Below are 20,935 nucleotides of genomic sequence, written 5' to 3' on the forward strand. Positions count from 1 at the left end.
AGTTAGTGAGGTGGCAGCACACAACATGAGAATATCTGCCTCCTAATTTCTGGTACCAAACCCTTTCTGTTACACCAGCCAGCTTGCCTCGCATCATTACCTAAATGCCACTGTTGTCACCAATGACCATTGTCCCTTTCTGATTCTGCTTTTGGTATAACCAGAGTGATCCATGTAGCACCTGTTCTCTAACTATTGGTTAATGGAGCTCAAGATAAACTAAGAGTATTTCGATAACTTTTTTTCATTTAAAAAATGACAAAATTTAATTCATCATGTTATTCAGGTCTTCCTTTTGCCTTCACAGTGTGTTAGTAGAGCACAGAAGTCAGCCTCTTAGGCCATTCCACATATTGCCAAGAATCCAGTATGTTTCTGAGGGGCACAGGGACTTTAGAGCTACAATTGAAATGTCAGTGTTAAACGGGCCAATTTCATATCACTGAGGTCTTTTTTTCCTCCCAGCTTTATTGAGATGTAATTGACAAATAAAATTGAATGTATTTAAAGTGTACAGTGTGATGATTTTATGTAAGTATATATATTGTGAGATGATTACCACAGTCGAGTTAATTAACATCCATCACCTCACACAGTTTTTGGGGTTTTTTTTTCTGTTTGTTTTGTTTTGTTTTTGGTGAGAATGCTTAAGGTCTACTTTCTCAGCACATTTCAGGTATATAGTACAGTATATATAATTACAATAACCATGCTGTACATTAGCTCTTCAGAACTTAGTAATAAATTCTTAGATTAAGAATACAATAGGGAAAGACAAAAGTTGGGTTTATTTCATTTTGTTCTGATTTTCATTCAGCTTTGTGCATATTTAACTGCCCGAATACTCTTTCCTGCTACCTTTTCAAGTGTAAGCTTCATGGTCAGTGATGATTCTTTATGAGTGGCTGCATGTGCCCGAAGGTACAAGATATGTATTGATCTATTAACATTTTTGTTTAGGTATAAACTGCATTTATATTTTTCAGTGCAAACATAAAAATAGGAAACATTTAATTGTTCTCACAATTCAAATAGTTGTAAGTCTGTGATTAGGCTCATAGTAAACTAATATTTGTTGAACACTTGTGTGCCAGGCACTCATACTTGATAAATAAATAGTATCATTATTAAGAATGTACTATTACTTTTTTTGTTTACTTGTTTTGGTATTGAACATGACTAATTTATATATAAATCTTTTTGGTTTTTTTTGCTTTTATCTAAAAAATGTGTGTGTGTATGTGTGGTGTGTGTGAGAATAGTAGAGATCACTCAAATTCCAATAAAAATTTAGATTTTTTTGGTATACATGTTAACTATTACCTTTCATGATAGTTACCATGTTGTGTGTTGTAAGGCATGTTCTTAATGGAATGTGGTTTTTAGGTATTATATTTGAAAATAGAGGGTTACAACAGAAAGAATTAAATGACTTCATTTATATCTTTAATGGTAAATTAGTCTTTAGTAAATGCATAGGGTAAAAATTATACAATTATCCCAAGATTTTGTTCAGTCCTAGTTCAAATGACATTTGTGTTTTGTCAGTAAAAGCATGGAAAATAATGGTACTGGGACGACCACCTACTGATACATTTAGCAATTTTATCAGTTGAAACAGACACCCTCTTTCCCTTAACCTCCACCCTAGGTATATGATTGTTCCACCCATAACAAGAAAACAAAGACCAAATGTGAAATGTGGCTTTAATATTAGCAAATGTTCTTGGGAAATCTGTCAGGGAAACTATAAAATCTTTTGCTTTTTAATCATTGAATTTCTAGGAAAGCATATTTAGAACCATGCATGTTTAGAGCCATGAATTTCCAATGTTAATATAATAATGGAGAGAAAAAATTTGAAAGTCTTTATTGAAAAAAAATAAAGGTCAGAACTTGTGCAAATGAGAACATATATGTGATGTAGTTAAAAATGTGAGGGAGACTGACAAAACTTTGTTGTTTTCAAAAAGTTATGTGGAATAAAATGTAGCTTTAGAGTTAAGAAAATATAGCTATAAAAGATTTTAAGGATTGTTGATTAACTCAGTGTTCATCTAACCCTGTGGTGAATGCTGTCCTTCAGAAAATTATTAAAGCTGTTTAAAAGTGCATTTATAGAAATATAGAATATGGTATAAATAATGCTTATATAGCTTTGTAGTATATTTGAATACAAATGTCATTTCTTAACAGATGTTAATATATATTGAATTCAGTTGACTTGTTTTAGTTTAGGATATAATTTTAAAAAATAAGTTAAATAATATATTTTTCTTTTTGATAAAGGAGGAATAAATTCCAGTGAGTGTGAAAATGTATCAAGAGAAAAGGAAACGTCAGAAGAATTTGAAGCTAATGCTATGGATTCTCTGATAGACATGCCATTTGCCACTATAGACATTGAAGATGATTGTGGAAGTAAGTGCTGAAAATGAGACAGCTTTGCCTATGAGTCAGGTTACTTGTGAATAGAAAACAGGGAAAAACACCAGAGTATTCTACCAATGTTTATTGACTATGTACTCTATGCCACTTACTTTGCAGTCTTACGTAGAAGCTTGATTTGATATAGTTTTATCTTGACTGGGGTTCTGTAACTGGAGGATCCATAAGAAATTAGTTCGATCTCCCCCAGTGTGGGGTGCTGCCTCACAAGGAACTTGTAGTCCAGGTGGCAGAAGGGGCTGGGCTGGCTGGGCCGCCAGGTCCCACTCCTGCTTCCGTGGATCTGGAATCTGTCTTTTTGGGGTCCTCGTTTACTCTCAGTGTTAGCTTGTATTTTGAGCAATAAAGCCTGGTGGTAGTTTGAAAAAAAAAAAAGAGATCAGTTCCATCTCTTCATTTCTAAGAAAAAGATGAGACTCAGAGAAGTTAACTAGCTAAATTTACACAATTGAAAAGACTACTTAAGGGCACCTGGGTGGCCCAGTTGGTTGAGTGTCAGACTCGGTTTTGGCTCAGGTCACGATCTCATGGTTGTGGGATCAAGTCCCCCTTTGGGCTCTGCTCTCAGGGTGGAGTCTGCTTGAGATTCTGTCTCTCCCTCTCCATCTGCCCCTCCCCACTTTTGCGTGAGTGCATGTGCTCTCTCTCAAATTGTCTTTTTTTTTTTTTAAAGAAAAGAATTACTGACAGAATCTGTGATTTCTGATTCGTTAGTCCTTTCTTTGAGCAGCTATAATCTCATGAGATGAAAGCTGTACATCACATGATGCTGTGGGCTTACATGGGGCAAGGATGTGTCAGAGAGGCATGTAGCCTGGATGTGGGGGTAGTGGGTGTCTGGAAGGCCTTTCTGGAGCCTTGATAAGAGTAAATGCCTGGTGGAGAAATGTGAACTCTCCAAGGTTCTTTCCTCTATACTAACTGTCCTTATACTTAACTCATCCTCTGGATTTTCTGTGGAGTGATGGAAAAGTACAGATTCCTCTTTTCCACCTTTGTGTTAGGCTAGGGAATCTTTTTGGTTTTTAAACAACCCACGTGGTTCTGGTGCTCATCCAGTCTTAGAAACCACACTGCTCTCTATCTCACTGTCTTCCGATCCATCGAGCCTGATTTGTATTTTGGGATGATGTAAGGAGAGAGGGATACTGAATATGTATTGAATCTCTGGTAATTTATTAATTATTTTTTCCCCCATTCCGTAATCCAAGGGGGAAAGGAGGGACAAAGAGGTATTTGCTCAGTCACGGGACGGTTTCCTATCTTTTCTTCTTGGCCTATAGAGAAAAACAGTCTTTTGGGGTTTTACAGCTAGAGAGAAACCTTCATTTGAAGAATTAGTATACCTGTTAGGTACAAGAAGATATCCTTTGGAAATGAGGAGCAAGAGTACCAAGGATTTAATGTTTTCCTTTTAATTTCCTACTTTTTGAGCAAATAAAATGAATCTATCTAAAAAATGCAGTCACTTCTTTCTGATTTCATTACTTTCTCTAATTTCGGTATAAAATAAAGAAGAATTTTCCCGAATAACCATGCCTACATGCCTATGATGGGCATCTCTCCTCCGCCCTTCCTGCTCTGAGCCCCATTCCAATCTGAACCATTCCCACCGGAGTGCTCGTAACTTAGACCGGAACGAGAGGTAAAACTTGTTCACCATGCCAGCCCTAGGTACTTGGGACTTGACATATCTGACACAGAGCTTATCTGTTTGAACAAACAGCTTCTACCTGGGACTGACAGCGAGCTACTGCAAGAATCCCAGAGAGCAATTACTATTTCCGAAGCTGCCGTATCATATCTCCACTGGTGAGGAGAAACGATGGCCACTGGGACCAGAAAGAAGGAAGGGGATGTGTTTGTGGCTCTGCACTCCTTTCCTGCTCTGAATGGTCTAGCTGCTTCTTCAGATGATGGGCATTGGGAAGATTGGCCAATCGTTTATACAAATAGGATCTATTCTCTGTAGTATAGGTCATATTTATTACCAAAGAAGTTGTGTGACCTGTGTAAGTTACGGGCTCAGGTCAGTCCACGCAAATCCATTTTTAGCTGTATAGTGTAATGCTACTTTTCGATAGTTCTGTCTTTGTGAATAAGAGGTCTTTGTGGATTAGTCTAGACTCCAAACCACCATGTACAATATTATTTTTGTGGGAAGATAGATTTCAAATTCCAAGCTCCAACTTACATACAGTGTGGTCTGAGAGAAATGGAAAACCTGTGTTCTGAGTTTTGGTTATTTTATTTTCTACTCATGTAACCTGGACACTTAAACCGTATGAGCTGGGCTTTTCAACTGTGAACTGTGCGTAAGTTCCTTCTGTTTACCTCACAGTGTTGCTGTACAAATTAGAGGCGGTAACATGTATAAGAGGGCAATTAAAATGTAAAATAACACACCAATGCTATTTACAAAAGCTTTGAAACATATCCCTCAGTTATTTGGGGACAACTCGTTCTCTCTCATTTTTACAATAGCATTTACTAAGACACTAGAAACAAATACTAAAATTCTTTGCAAACTAGAAACTACTAACTAGTTTTGTGAAATGAAATTTTTATAGAAATGCACAGAAACTGGGAGTTTTGTTGTCAACCCTTAAACTTTAGATGTAGTAATAATGTTTGTATCCAAAACACAGGAAAACTGGTTTGTGGCTTGAATGGACTTAATGTGGCTTTCTCTTACATTTAGTAACATGGAAATTTAATCAATTTACTGGACTGTGGTAGACAACAACCTTAGAATTCTCAAGTTGCTGGTTGTTGCCTTTGGTTCTTTCAGTTTCCTTTGGTGGGTGGAAATTGTGAGTTAACTGCCAAGAAATTCTTGCCGATAGAAACCCTGGCAGAGTGATGAGGAAAGTAGTGCTAACAAGAACATTGTGGGAAGGAGAATCCTTGCCAGTAAGAAAACTCCTCCCCAAATGCTTGGTTCATAGCGTCTTAGTTGCCAACTATGGTACCTTCAGTGTGGGTGCTGTATCATGCTGTATCAGTCTTGTGGTCTGGTTGGCTGAAATGGGTCTTCACATTTTTTGTTAGTTTTGTTCTTGAGAAGAGACTATTTTACTAGAATTATATGTTAGAATATAAAATGTATTTGGGGTTCCTGCTGGCTCAGTTGGTTAAGTGTCTGACTCTTAATCTCAGCTCAGGTCTTGATCTCAGGGTTGTGAGTTCAAACCCCGCATTGGGCTCCACACTGGGCATGGAGCCTACTTTAAAAAAAAAAGAATATAAAATGTATTAAAATATTATGTTGAATTAAATATAAGTTGTATTAGAATTATATGTACTAGAATATAAATATACGCACTGGAAATAAAATATCCAAATTTATGTGTGAAAGAAAATCTATTAGAAATGTTGAAGAAGCAATACAGCCTGAGCCACATCTTCTGGCTCTATAGGTTGAACGTGTTCTGGGAGAAAATGTAACATTAGTGAGTTGTTGACCTGGGCCTGGGTGGGTCTGTTCTCTTTACAAGATAGAAATGTCATTGGTCACTTGGTTAGAAACACAGCAAATCATCCAGAAAATGCTTAGAGTTGCTTTTAGTCTTGCCTCTGAAAGTTGAACAAGAGTCTACAATGAAGAGTCGTTCTGCTGGTAGGAATGGAATGTAAATCTGTGGAGAGCTTTAGGTTGATTGACTCAGTTCTCGCAAGAGAATCATAGTCCTTCACTATCATGCCACATTTAAATCAAGACTGAAAATAAAATATGAGTGATTTTTTTTTTTTAGTTATATGTTTTTCATAATTTTGGAATTCAGGTCTTATGTCGAAGTTATAATTCTTATTTTACCTCATACATAATTCTAGCCTTGTAATTATTGGAGATTTTAAAGATATGGGAGATTATTATTTTGTTATTTATTAGCTAATACCAATAAGTTGTATTTTAAAAAGTACTTTAACTCTTAAGTATTTTAAAATATCAACTGAAACCTACCTTTCCCTGAAAGATCTTTTTTTGATAGAAAAATATTGTATCAGATAAAGATTAGATCTCAGTATCTGTTATAGTAAGTGATAATCCTGAGTGAATTTTAACTTTTATTTTTATTTTTTAAAGATTTATTTATTTACTAGAGAGAGAGAGTGCACATGTATGAGTGGGGGGAGGGGCAGAGGGAGAGGGAGGGAATCCCAAGCAGACTCCCAACTGAGTGTGGTGCCTGACGTGGGGCTCGATCTCACAACCCTGAGATCATGACTTGAGCTGAAATCAAGAGTCGGATGCTTAACTGACTGAGCCACCCAGGTGACCCTGGTTTTTTTTTTTTTTTTTGTTGTTGTTGTTTTTTTAATCTCTGCGCCCAACGTGGAGCTTGAACCCATGATCCCCAGATCAAGAGTTGCATGCTCTACCGGCTGAGCCAGCCAGGCACCCTTCCTGAATCAATTTTGTTTAAAAAGGATAAAGTAGGGGAGCCTGGCTGGCTCAGTCAGAAGAGCATGTGACTCTTGATCTCAGAGTCATGGGTTTGAGCCCTATATTGGGTATAGAGATTACTAAAAAAATAAAATTAAATTAAAAAAAAGGAAAATTATGTTCTGTGTCATCTCTGGGGAAGCATGGAGTACATATTCCAAATTTTTATGAAGGGGCTTAAGGCAAATTTTTTTTTTTTTTAAAGATTCTATTTATTTATTTGACAGAGATAGAGATAGCCAGCGAGAGAGGGAACAAAAGCAGGGGGAGTGGGAGAGAAAGAAGCAGGCTTATAGCGGAGGAGCCTGATGTGGGGCTCGATTCCATAACACCGGGATCACGCCCTGAGCCGAAGGCACACCCTTAACCACTGTGCCACCCAGGCGCCCCGGCTTAAGGCAAATATTTGTCTCAATACAAAGGTTTTACATCTTTTTCCTTTAAACACACACACACACACATACAGACACAAGAAAACAAAAAATTGGAAAAGCCCAGTGAACACATTAATTCATTCAACACACATTTATTGAGTGCCTACTGTGTTGCAGGTACTATTGTCTCTGGGTAAAAGATTTAGAAGATAAAATTCAGTTAGTACATAAATATATGGAGAGTTATCCAACCTCAGAAGTGTTAAAGGATGCATGTTAAAATATGATTATAACTTATCAGATTGTCAGTATCTTTCCAAAATAATGTTCAATGATTTTAATGTCATGTCCACATTGCTTGTGACAATGTACTTTATAAGTCCTTTTAGAATGGAGTTTGTTGGGGTCTCCAGCAATTTTCAGATATGGGATAGATCTACTCAGGGATTCCCAATGTAAGGACATAGTCTTACTTATAGAAGAAAGTTTATTCATCAATAAATGTGTCACAGCATCTTTTAAATAGTAAAAATATTGGGAAAAACCCCCAAATGTCCAAGATTAGGGAGTGAATGAATAAGTTAGACTAATGCCTTAAATTACATGTTATGAAAATAATTTTTCTGGAAACTATCTTACAAGGAATAATTCACACCTAAAATGCAAAATGAAAAAGTAGGGGGTAAAAAAAGTATGGGTGTTTGTTTACAATTGTATAAATACTTTATGTGTCCTGTCACCAGAATTCATAGTGGTTGTGTTAAAGATCATGGGTTTATGAGTAGTTTTTTGGTTCCTTTCTCTAATCTTCAAATTTTATGAATGTTTTTTAGTTTAATGAAAAAATACAATTAGCCAAACTGTGGAAAGGGCCCAAATGTCCATCGACTGATAAATGGATAAAGAAGATGTGTGTGTATATATATGTATATACATATATACATATACTTGTATACATATACATATAAACATACATACACACACACATACACAATAGAATATTACTCAGCCATCAAAATGAATGAAATCTTGCCATTTGCAATGACGTAGATAGAGCTAGAGTGTATTATGCTAAGCGAAGTTAAGTCAGAGAAAGATGAATATCGTATGATTCCTCTCATATGTGGAATTTAAGAAGCAAAACAGATGAACATATTGGGGGGGGAAGAGAAGGAGGCAAACCATTGAAGAGACTCTTTTTTAAAGATTTTATTTACTAGAGAGAGCGAGAGAGCACACAAGCAGGAGAAGGGGCAGAGGGAGAAGCAGACTCCTGTTGACCAGGGATCCCAACGTGGGGCTCAATCCCAGGACCCTGAGATCACGACCTGAGCTGACACTGAGTCAGACGCTTAACCGACTGACCTACCCAGGTGTCCCAGAGACTCTTAACTATAGAGAACAAACTGAGGGTTGATGGAGGGAGGTGGATGGGGGATGGGCTAGATGGGTGATGGATATTAAGGAGGGTTCTTGTTATGCTGAGCACTGGGTGTTATCTGTAAGTGATGAATCACTGAATTCTATTCCAGAAACCAATATTGCACTGCATGTTAACAAACTAGAATTTAAATAAAAATTTGAAAAGAAAAAAAAAGGTACAATTCGAATTTGTGAATGTGCATGTAAGCTTCATTGATTCAGTAAATAGAGTGCTGGATAAACTTATTCCTCTTTGATTCTGTCCACTAACGTTATTCCTAATAGTGTTAAACTATGGTGGTTATAGCTACGGCTGTGGGTCAGACTGTCAGAGTTTTACACTTTCTCTTAAAATGTTTTTTTTGGGGTCATCTGGCTGGATCAGTTGGAAGAGCATACATACGACCCTTGATCTCAGGGTTGTGAGTTCAAGCCCCAGGTTTGGTGTAGAGATTACTTAAATAAATAAAGAGACTTAAAAAAATTTTTGGAAGTATAATTAACACACAACATTATATTACTTTCATGTGTACAACATACTGATTCAACAATTCTGTACATTATTCTGTGCTCATCATGGTATGTGTAGTCACCATCGGTCACCATACAACATGATTATAATATTTTGACTCTATTCCCTGTGCTGTACTTTTCAGCCCCATGGCTTATTTATTTTATAACTGTAAGTTTGTACCTACTAATCCCCTTTATCTATTTCACTCATCCTCCCCTGCCTTCTGGCAAGCATGTTTGTTCTCTGTATTTAAGAGTCTGTTTTCTCTTTGTTTCTTTGTTCGTTGGTTTTTTTTTTTTTTTTTTTTTTTAAAGATTTTATTTATTTATTCGACAGAGATAGAGACAGCCAGCGAGAGAGGGATCACAAGCAGGGGGAGTGGGAGAGGAAGAAGCAGGCTCAGAGCGGAGGAGCCTGATGTGGGACTCGATCCCAGAACGCCGGGATCACGCCCTGAGCTGAAGGCAGATGCTTAACCACTGTGCCACCCAGGCGCCCCTGTTCGTTGGTTTTTTTATATTACACATATAAGTAAAATCAGCTGGTATTTGTCTTTCTCAGTCTGACTTACTTCACTTAGCATAATATCCTCTAGGTCCATCCACATTGTTGCACATGTCAAGATCTCATTCTTTTATATGGCTAATATTCCATTGTATGTATATACTACATTTTCTTTATCCGTTCATCTATCCATGGACACTTGGGTTGTTTTCATATCTTGACTATTGTAAATAATGCTGCAATAAACATAGGGGTGCATATATTTTTTGAATTAGCATTTTCATTTTCTTTGGATAAACATCCTCTAGTGGAATTAGTGTATCATGTGGTATATCTATTTTTAAGTTTTTAAGGAACCTCCATACTGTTTTCCACAGTTGCTGCACCAAACTACATTCCTATCAACAGTGCACGAAGGATCCTTTTTCTCCACATCCTTGCCAACACTTCTTTTTTTTTTGTCATTTTGATTCTAGCCCTTCTGACAGGTGTGAGGTGGTATCTCATTGTGGTTTTGATCTGCAGTTTCCTGATGATCAGTGATGATGAGCATGTTTTCATGTCTGTTGGCCATCTGTATGTCTTTGGAAAAATGTCTCTTCAGATCCTCTGCCCCATGTTTTAATTTTTTTGGTGTGTGTGTGTTGAGTTGTACAAGTTCATTGTATATTTTGGGTATTAACCCCTTATTGGGTATATCATTTGTAAATATCTTCTCCCATACAGTGGGTTGCTTTTTTCATTTGTTGATAGTTTCCTTTGCTGTACAAAAGCTTTTAATTTTGGCGTGATCCCAATAGTTTATTTTTGCTTTTGATTCCCTTGCCTGAAAAGGCATCTAGAAAAATATTGCTAAAGCCAATGTCAAAGAGATTATTGCCTGTGTTTTATTTTAGTTTTATGGTTTCAGGTCTCACATTTAGGTCTTTAGTCCATTTGAGTTTATTTTTGTGTATAGTGTAAGAAAATGGTCCAGTTTCAGTCTTTTGCATGTAGCTGTCCAGTTTTCCTAGCACCATGCTCCTTCACTTTCTTACTGTGTCCTTTGAGCAAGATTGTGTAGGCTCAATTCATTATCTATAAAATTGGCATAATAATTGTAGCTATTTCAGGAGTTGAGAGGATTCAGCTTGTTAATACATGTAAATATTTATTAATCTCACCAAAATTTTTTGCCTACGTGTACTTGCTAAATTAAATATTTAAAAAATTTTCATCTTGAGAGCAATGTTTTATAATAATATTATTGAATGCTTTCAGCACATTGCTAACTGCTTTATATTATATAATCCTCAGAGAAAATGAGAGAGGTAAATTTTTTTAAAGAAAGTTTTAGTAATTTTCTAAGATTACTTAAATAATAAGGGGGAATAATGCTATGAATAGAGAAGGTAATATTGTAAATCATAAATTCAGGAGTTTTAAGAATGATTACTTCAAAGATTTTGACTGCTTACAGAACAGGAAAAAAAAGAAAAGATTATCAAACAAAGAATCTAGTTTGTTCCCAGCCTTTTGGCTAAGAGGAAATGTGAAAACAATCAACCAACACTAACAGGTGGACTATCTAATTAGAGTAATTTCATAATTCATTCTCTTGTAGTTTTTTCGAAGGAATAAATAAAACTTAAGGAAAAATTAGATAATTTGCATAAAATGACATGTGCTTTGGATAAAAAAACAGATGCATGGATCAGAGAATTGTAGCCCTTATCGACAAGACCAGATTCATTAGAGCACATTGAAATGGCTACTGAAATCATTATGAAAATTAACAGTGTAATAAATTAAATTTATGAGGTGAGGTTATGAGCTCTAATCCAGTGAAAGATCCAGGGTGCATGGCCAAAGCGTTCTCTGTTTTGCTTCTGTAATCATTGATCTTTAATGCTTTTATTTGTAAACTAGATATTATGCGAATACTTTGCTCATTATTATTTTCATATAAAGTAAGTTAAAAGAATAATAGCAAATTATATCAACTGAGCCAACCAGGCACCCCACAAAAGAAAATTTTAGATAATCCAATTGAAAAGAAAGTTAAATAGTTATGGATAAGATTAGAGAAAGCTAAGGGAATTTAGAAAAACGCTCTACTTCTTTATTTTTACTCTGAGGGAGGTTTGTTTGTTTTTAAGAGGTTGTATTTTGAATTGGGATTTTACTCTATGTCATTCTCGTGATACCAGAATTGTTTTTTATTTAACTTAATTAATTAATTTATTTGACAGAGAAAAAGTACAAGCAGGGGGAGCAGCAGAGGAAGTGGGAGAGGCAGGCTCCCCACTAAACAGGGAGCCCTGATGTGGGGCTCGATCCCAGGACCCCTGAGATCATGACCTGAGCCAAAGGCAGAGGCTCAACAGACTGAGTCACCCAAGTGCCCTGATACCAGAATTGTTAAGAGTTTTTATATAATTATAACTATTATCTTCCAAGATTGATTTTCCTTCTCTGGATGTCTGTAAAATGGATTTATGGAATGTTTGAAATGGCAAAATAAGTCACTATGGGAAGAACAGTTTAAACAGATAAGGTACAAAACAACTTAAAATGCTAAAATCTCAGTGGTCTCTTAAATACCATGATTTTTAAGTCTGTTCATATTGAGTAAAAACAGCAGAAATGATTCAGTGTCTTAGTTCACACTAAGGGTACATTTTACCTTGCCACCCAATACACGTGTACGTAGAAACCTCGAATTTCATGGAGCAATACTTACACCTGCCATAAGCAATGTACTGACTATACTACATGTATTCTATTCTACAGTATTCTATTCTGTTCTCCATTTTATTCCATTTCATTCCCTTCCACCCCACCCCACTCCATTCCATTCCATTCCATTCCATTCCATTCCATTCCATTCCATTCCATTCCATTCCATTCCAGGTTTTAAAAAGTGCTTTTAACTTATCTTCTAGGGACACCTGGGTGGCTCAGTTGGTTAAGCATCTGCCTTCGGCTCAGGTGATGATGGCAGGGTCCTGGGATCAAGTCCCACATCACTCTTGCTCAGCAGGGAGCCTGCTTCTCCCTCTGCCTGCTCTGCATGCTGCTCCCTCTGCTTGTGCTCTCTCTCTCTCTGACAAATAAATAAATAAAATCTAAAAAAAAAAATTGTCTTCTAAGTTGATTTCATAACCCACTAGTGGGTTGATGCTAGCAGTTTGAAAAAAGACAAACAAGAAAAACTAGATTATATGTTCAGGATTCTCTTTCTACTATGTTATTTTTGAAATTAACTAGAGGTAGAGGTGATAAAATCAGCTGTGTTATTAATTTGGACACTTCTTCTTTTTCCTCTTCTTCTTCTTTAGGTTATTTATTTTTTATTTTAGTAATCTGTACACCCAACAGGGGTTTCAGCTCATGACCCTGAGATTAGGAGTCACGTGCTCTTCTAACTGAGCCTGCCAGGCACCACTGGACACCATTCTTTATCTAATTTCACCATGAAATGTCCTAATTGGTACAGGTGTTAAATTAGTACCTTTATCACAGATGACAGAAAACTAGAACTAGAAGAGACTCTAGATAGAGATTACCTAGCTGTCCCACCCCTGTCCCTGCCCCTAGTTTTTGTTTTTTAAAAAATATTTAATGATGGAAACTCTCAAGCACATTCAAAAGTAGAATAGTAGACTGAACCTCATCTCTCTATCACCTCTTCCTCACTGGGTTATTTTGAAGTATATTCCAGACATATTTTATCTGTAAATACTTTAGTATGTGTCTTTAAAAGATAAGGAATCTTTTTTAAAAAGCGTATCTAAAATATCCTTCCCATAACAAAAAATAAGAGTAATTCCTAATGTCATGAAATATTCTGTTAGTATTCACATTTATCTGTATCATAATTTTTTAAAAACTGTTTTGAATTAGGAACCAAAGTCTACACACTATATTTGATTGACAGATCTCTTCAGTTTTTTTTTTCATCTGTAGATCTCCCTTTATGTGTGTGTGTGTGTTTATTGAAGAAATCAGGCTGTATCGATGCCTGATTTCTTCATTCATTAAATATTATGGACATTTAATGTATTTCTCTGTCCTTTATATTTCAGTAAACTGGTAGATGAAGGAATCTTGATTAAGTTTTGGAATATTGGCAAGAAAGCTGCAAAAATACTTTGAATTTCGTATTGTGTGACATCAGGAGGTGTAAAATGTTTGGTTGTCTTGCCTTTTTGTGATGTTAAGATTTATCAGTGGCTTCCCATCTTGTCACTTGATGTATCCATTATTAAAATTCCATTTAATGGATCATCCATTGATAATCTTGGGGTTGATCCATTACTCTGGTAAGGGTTTTGAAATGGTGATGTTATAACACTGTCTTTTTGCATCATTAGCTGAAAATTTCTATAAAGAAGGACTTTGCCTTAGTTAACTGATTCCCTGTATGACTCTTTGCTTATTAAGAAAGGCAGATAACTGCTTGATTTTTTTTTCTCTTTTATCACCAAATTTGTAAAATAATAGTTCTTTAGACTAATCCAAAGGTGACCTGTGAATTTTGGTTTTAATTTTTCCTTTGAGTATTATAATGAACTGATGGTTATAAGCATAGTTGATATATTTCACACCATTGAAGTTATTCTATTTGATGGTCAAATTGTGCCATCTTTGGTTAGTGAGGGGCCTTTCAAATGGACATGGTGCCAGGAGTCTTTGAAGATCCAGTCTCTTCTGGTATATTTTATGCCTCAGACCTGGAAAAAGCTCTTCTCTAAGGATTGGCCAACTTTTTAAGTTCTCAGGTAGAGAAATGAAGTGATTTGTTGGAAAGATGCTTGTTGGAAGACTAGTCTTTGGGTCACGGCTCTTTTCACTATGCAGTGCTGCCTCCACAGGGCTGAAACAGACGTTACAGCTGCCTTGCCAGCAGCTGTTGCCCCTCTTTCCTTTCACAGATTGCTTTTCCCCAGGTAGGCATAGGCCGATCACTCACTGTCCCAGCTTCCAGTGCTGCCATGGGTTGGTTTTGTTTTAGAAATACTTTTCAGTGTTATCTTTAATTTTTTAAAAACTGCTCAAGATTGTTCTTCATTTTCCACAATCAGAGAGAGTACAAGTGGTCTGGAAAACAATGGATTGTTTATACCTCATCTTAGTTTCTTTTTGGAGTCTTCTAAATGATAGCAGATAAACATTTATCTCCCCAATTCAGGTTCGCTCTGGGTAACATCTAATAATTATGATAGCTAATGGTAGTGCTTATTTTGTACCAGGAAATAGTCTAAGAGCTTTAATGTATTAACTCACTCAAAAAATGGCCCTGTGAGGTCACTATTATTATTATTCTCAAATTATAGAGAAGGAAACTGAAGTGAAGAGAATTCTTGTGACTAACTAAGATCTCACAGCCAGTAAGTGGGGCGGGGGGCAGGATTCCAACCCACACACTGATCCAGACTATATTAAAATTGGTTTCCATTTCTAGAGTACCGGTTTACCAAGAGCAGATGGAGGTGGGCTAGGAATGTATTCAGATGTGGCTTTAAAATATATGTGGTACTTTATTAGCATATTTTGTGGATTCTGTTTAAAATTAGTAGATTTAGTTTGGTATTACAATCAAATGTAGGACTGTTTCTTAGATGTCTAAAATTACAAGCAGCTCGACAACATATTGATTTGATTTTCCATATTTAAAGAATTGCATGGGAAGTAAAAGCCAGTGGCATCATATGAAGCAATTCAAATGATGCTCGCGATACAGATGAGAATGTGGCAAACTTTTTCTTAGCTATAGAATTTATAAAGTTCTGACAAGCTTACATGCAAGAAGCTGATAATAATTCATATTTCAAATACATGTTCTCTGTGAAGATACATCATTTTAGTCATATTAATCACAGGTATATTATTGAGAAATAAAGTAGTGAAGTAGATGTACAAACATACCAGATAATTTTGTCCTAACTCATAATGATAGAGTCAGACTTATTACCCAGGTTACCTTGCTCTTCATTTACCCCCACCTTCTAGATGTCACAAGTGTATGTTACTCCTAGAGCGTGTTACTCCTATCTCTACAAATCTTTAGTTTTTATTTTTATTTATTTATTTTAAAGATTTTATTTATTTATTTGACAGAGATAGAGACAGCCAGCAAGAGAGGGAACACAAGCAGGGGGAGTGGGAGAGGAAGAGCAGGCTCCCAGCAGAGGAGCCTGATGTGGGGCTCGATCCCATAACGCCGGGATCACGCCGTGAGCCGAAGGCAGGCGCTTAACCGCTGTGCCACCCAGGCGCCCCTACAAATCTTTAGTTTTTAAATTTTAAACATACTCTACTAGTTTTCTTAGAAGTTAGCACTAAAATACTATTTGTGACATTTATTTAAAAATTGTTTATTCTTAATATTTATTTTTTATTTTTTAAAAATCTTTTTAAAGTTTATTTATTTTTAAGTAAATAGAGACACCTAATGTGGGGCTTGAACTCATGACCCCAAGATCAATAGTCAACGTGCTCCTCTGACTGAGCCAACCAGGTGCCCCTACTCTTACTATTTTAAAGAACAGTAGGGGTGCCTGACTGGATAAATTGCTGGAGCAGGCGATTCTTGATCTCAGAGTTTTAAGTTTAGCCCCACACTGGGTATAGAGATTACTTAAAAATAAATTCTTTTTTTAAAGAATAATAGAATAAGGAGAATTACTTCTGCCCTTTGGTTTTGCAGAACTTTAGCAGAGAAACAGTTTGATCTAGTAGGAAATATACTAGAAGGAGAAAGTTAAAAGATCTAAATGCCAGATTTGACTCTGTGACATTGAACAGTTTTGTTTTGTTTTTTTAAAGATTTTATTTATCCATTTGAGAGACAGAGAGATAGTGAGAGACAGCATGAGCAGGGGGTAGAGGGAGAATCAGGCTCCCCGCTGAGTGGGACTCAATCCCAGGACCTTGGGATCATGACCTGAGCCGAAGGCAGCTGCTTCACTGACTGAGCCACCCAGGTGCTCCCATTGAACAGTTTTTAAAAGTTTGTCTGTGCTTCTGTTTCCTCATGTATAATAAGGAGTTCAGTTAGATCGGGACTGTGTAGGCACACAGGCAGTGTGCTGTTGGTTGAGCTCAGACTTCTTACAGTCCTTTTCAAGGCATTGTGTGTGACGGTCACCAGGGTCTCTTAGAGTTGATCCTGAAGATGGAACCAACCTCCTAGGATTGAATGTAAATAAGGTGATTTCTTCCTCCTACCGCTTTCTAAAATCATACCTCAGAATATGCAATTATATTTGAATTTTTACAAAGTCTCTATAAGGCACTCCATTTTGAACAGAATGCTACTGCTCGAGACACAGCCTGAAATTTCAATCAGTGATAGTTTTGCATAGATAGGGGGAGTTCCTGATAGAGTCTGTGAAAAAGGAGACAATGGCATTTTATACCAATTTGGTAATTATTTCTGGGGGCATAGCTTCATAATTAGAATTGCTGGGTGTTGTAAATGGGTCTTTGAAGATGACTTTAACAAGTAGCCTGCTAAGTGCTTCTCAACGATCTGTGGTTAAGGACCAGTTTTGCTTTGTTTTGTTTTTTTTAATTTCCTATTTGTTGCCAACTGATATTTTCGTAAAATACAGTAAAAAATGAACTATTAGAAAAATGAAAAAAAACCCCACAAAATAGAAACCAAATTTAATAAACAAAATTACTTTGCCTACTCACTGTGAAAGTTTCTAAAGCCGTCTTAATTTTTGCAACAGTTTATGGCATGACATGGCCCACAAACCAAACTTTGAGTGGCATTGCTCTAAGTGGTTATGTTGTGGAAGTCACACATACACATATACAGGATGGAGGGAAAAATGATCTTTTCTAGTGTCATGAAGATTGTGGCTTGAGGGAGAGGATAATTGTGCTTTAGCTCATGGGCTAACTCTGGCGAACTCTCTGCTTTGTGAAGAAAGTTTTATTGGAGCACAGCTATACCTGTCCTCTGTGTTTGTCTACAGCTGACTTGGGTAGTTTTGACTAAGACCATAGGATCTGCAAAGCCTAAAATATTTACTCTGAGGTCCTTTACAGAATAGTTTGCTAGCTCCTGCTTTAGATTTAAAAATGACTATTATGAATGATTGCTACTTACGTAGTGCTTGTTTCCTTTTTTTTTTTTTAACTCAATTATCTTTGTTTAAATACATTAGACATATTATTGTTTGACTTTTTCCCTCCAGTCACTGATGTACCTCACAAAAATTTGGAGAGAAGTAAAGAAAATGAACGGATCAGTAAAAATCAAATAAAGAAGAGGAAAAAAAAGCAAAAAGATTATCAACCCAACTATTTCCTATCCATTCCGATCACCAACAAAGAGGTGCTTTTTTTTTAATTGAAGTATAGTTGACATGAAATGTCACATTAATTTCAGTTGTACGACGTAATGATTTGATGATCTATATTGTGCTATGCTCACCGTTGCACAGATGGTGTAGCTCCCATCTGTCACCATACGATGCTATTACAATACCATTGACTATATTCCCTATGCTGTGCCTTTCATCCCTGTGACTTGAAGCCTGTACTTCCCATTCCCCTTCACCCATTCTGCCCATCCCTCCACCCCTCTCCCCTCAGGCAGCATCAGTTCTTTGTATTTATGGATTTGTTTCTGCTTTTTTGTTTGTTTGTTTATTCATTTGCTTTGTTTTTTAGAGGTGCTGTTTTTTAAAAAACTATTTTACTAAAAAGTTTTATTTTAAATTCAATTTAAGGTACACTAAATGCTTGTAAGCCCATTTGCTCTCAGCTCTTAAGTGTCTTTGGTGGCATTTTAGCTAGACTATATAAGAAATAGTCTTATTTAAACAAAATATATTTAAACAGTAATTTTGAGAAATAGTATTTAAACAATCATAATTAAACAATAATTTTGCAAAAACCTTTTGAAAAGTGTTGCCAGATAGCATGTCAAGGTTAGTTCTCTCTAAGCATTTGCTCCCTGCAATGGAGGAACCTTTCAGAAGCAGAGAGTAGTGACCAGGTAGAAAAAGAGGGTTCTGAAATCTCTGCTGGGGAAGTAAAGTGGGATTTCTTGCTGCTGAGTCCTGTGTATGGTGATGATTATTGCAACACAGTTTCTTTAAAAATTGCTCATTGTTGTAACGATTTAATATTGTATGATAAACTTGGGTAGAAATCTATTAAAAATCTGAAAAATTAATGTGGTATGAATAATAGGAAATAGGACCAGCCAATTGGCCCAAACTAAGACGCCCTTGAATGTGGTTGAGAGCTACAGTATCTAATTAAAACTGCTGGAGCAGTGAGGTAGGAAAGAACAGCTCATTTGCAAGATTGACTGTTTTCATATCTTTGTGCAACTCGAGAGGCAAATCAGAATTTGTTTGATCGTGGACTGTGATCTCTTTTACTAGTGTTAAACAAAAATTCCTGGTAAATTTGAAGATCCAGTTGGCTTTATCAAACGAGTCATAAATTGGGCAGCACCTCATGTGCCAGAGAAAAAAGTGCTCCATCAGGCTGCAGAAAGGGAAAGGGTTTTAAAGGTAGAGAGGGAGAGGAAAGAAGGAAACTATTAGCAAAGAATCCATCATTTTAGGTAAGGTCACCCTCCCAAGGAGAATGGAAGGGGTCTGTCAGGACCCCTTCATGCTGACCAGGAAATTTCATGTGGAGTGGTTAGGTTCCTGGGGGGCAGTTAGGTTGGCTGTTAAGTCTTGGTTGGCTGACTGACTTGAGGCTCTTAACCTATGTGACTCCATTTTGGGCCTGTGGTTTTCTTTTTTTAAAGATTTTATTTATTTATTTGACAGAGAGACAACCAGCGAGAGAGGGAAGACAAGCAGGGGGAGTGGGAGAGGAAGAAGCAGGCTTCCAGTGGAGGACCCTGATGTGGGGCTCGATCCCAGAACGCCGGGATCATGCCCTGAGCCAAAGGCAGACCCTTAACGACTGACCCACTCAGGCACCCCTGGGCCTGTGGTTTTCTTTTAACACTAGGCACATTTTGCATTTTTTCTCCCCGTATTTAACTAGAATGTTTCTAGGGGATGCTAATGAATTTTTAAAAATCAAAGCAAATGAAATTGAAATCAAAGAAATAAATATCAAAAGAAAAAAAATATTATTGATACATTCCAGGAAATTTCTAGTCTGTAGGATCACAGTTTAGCTGGGGAGAAAAGATGCATAAAAAGAGAATTTGTATTACCTAGCAATACAAGGTTTTAGAATTTAATGCAATAAAGAATTAGATTCTGATTTTACTGGTACATATCAGTAAAAACTGGTGGGTTAACAGTACAATAGTCCTTTTTTAAAAATTTTTTAATTTTGCTTTTTAAAATTTTGTTTATTTGACAGAGAGAGACACAGCGAGAGAAGAACACAGGCAGGGGGAGTGGGGGAGGGAAAAGCAGCCTTCCCGCTGAGCAGGGAGCCTGATGTGGGGCTCGATCCCAGGACCCTGGGATCATGACCTGAGCCGAAGCCAGACACTTAATGACTGAGCCACCCGGGTGCCCCAACAGTACAATAGTCCTTAAAACTGTTTAGGTGACACAGTTTAATGTCATGAGCAATTATCTATTATGTTATATGTTATATATTATATTAAAATACTTGTGTGTTATTTGGACAGATTTTCTTTGAAATTTAGGATCATCTGCACATATGGGAGTTAGAAGAAAGCTGGAGGTCAGAGGTGGTGCTGCTTACTCAAGAAGTCAGAAGCCAGGTCCTTAGGACTGAGACTGTGAAATAGGCAAAGTGATTTCCCCACGGACACACAATTTATGATTGGAAGAGATCCCAAGTTCCTTATTTTGTTTTGCTGTGTAGCAATTGTTCCACTATACTCCATGAGAATAGAAGTTAGGGGAGCACTTCTGTAAGTTGCTTTAATTAGGCCCTTCATGTAGTCTGTCTGCTTTCACTCCTCCATCCTTTGCCCCCGTGGTGGTCTGCACAGCAGCTCTGTGTCCCCTTCATGTCGGCGTTACATCCCTCCTTGCCTTGTTCTGGCCTCCTGCCTCTTCCAGTGAATTTCGGTGGGGTGATGTGGAGGAGAAGGGCAGGGTGGGGGAGGGGATGAAGACGAAAGGGGGTCAAGAAATTCTTTCCTTCTGCCACTTAGTTGAGGATTTGGGCCACAAAAGTGCCTGGAGCAAGGGGAAGAGAGAATGGTCTGTGGCTCTCTTAGTTTTCACCCTGTAAGCTGCTGTAGCCTTTGTTTCTGCTTCTCACTTT

At 36.9% G+C, this 20,935-nt stretch overlaps 1 protein-coding gene across 4 annotated transcripts in view; it reads left to right on the plus strand.

Annotated features, from left to right (window-relative positions):
* The window catches only part of AKAP7 (A-kinase anchoring protein 7), a 134,460-nt gene that overhangs the window by 3,901 nt on the left and 109,624 nt on the right, over positions 1 to 20,935 (plus strand). For all 4 annotated transcript variants that reach the window (XM_087865495.1, XM_045805551.2, XM_087865493.1 and 1 more), the window contains exons 2-3: positions 2,290 to 2,421; positions 17,902 to 18,041. In XM_087865495.1, the coding sequence (XP_087721621.1) occupies positions 2,290 to 2,421; positions 17,902 to 18,041 (272 nt within the window). The remainder of the gene's footprint in view (positions 1 to 2,289; positions 2,422 to 17,901; positions 18,042 to 20,935) is intronic.

Source organism: Ursus americanus, chromosome 11 (genome assembly GCF_024610735.1).
Source record: "Ursus americanus isolate L20-20 chromosome 11, mUrsAme1.1.p, whole genome shotgun sequence".
Lineage (NCBI taxonomy): Eukaryota > Metazoa > Chordata > Mammalia > Carnivora > Ursidae > Ursus > Ursus americanus.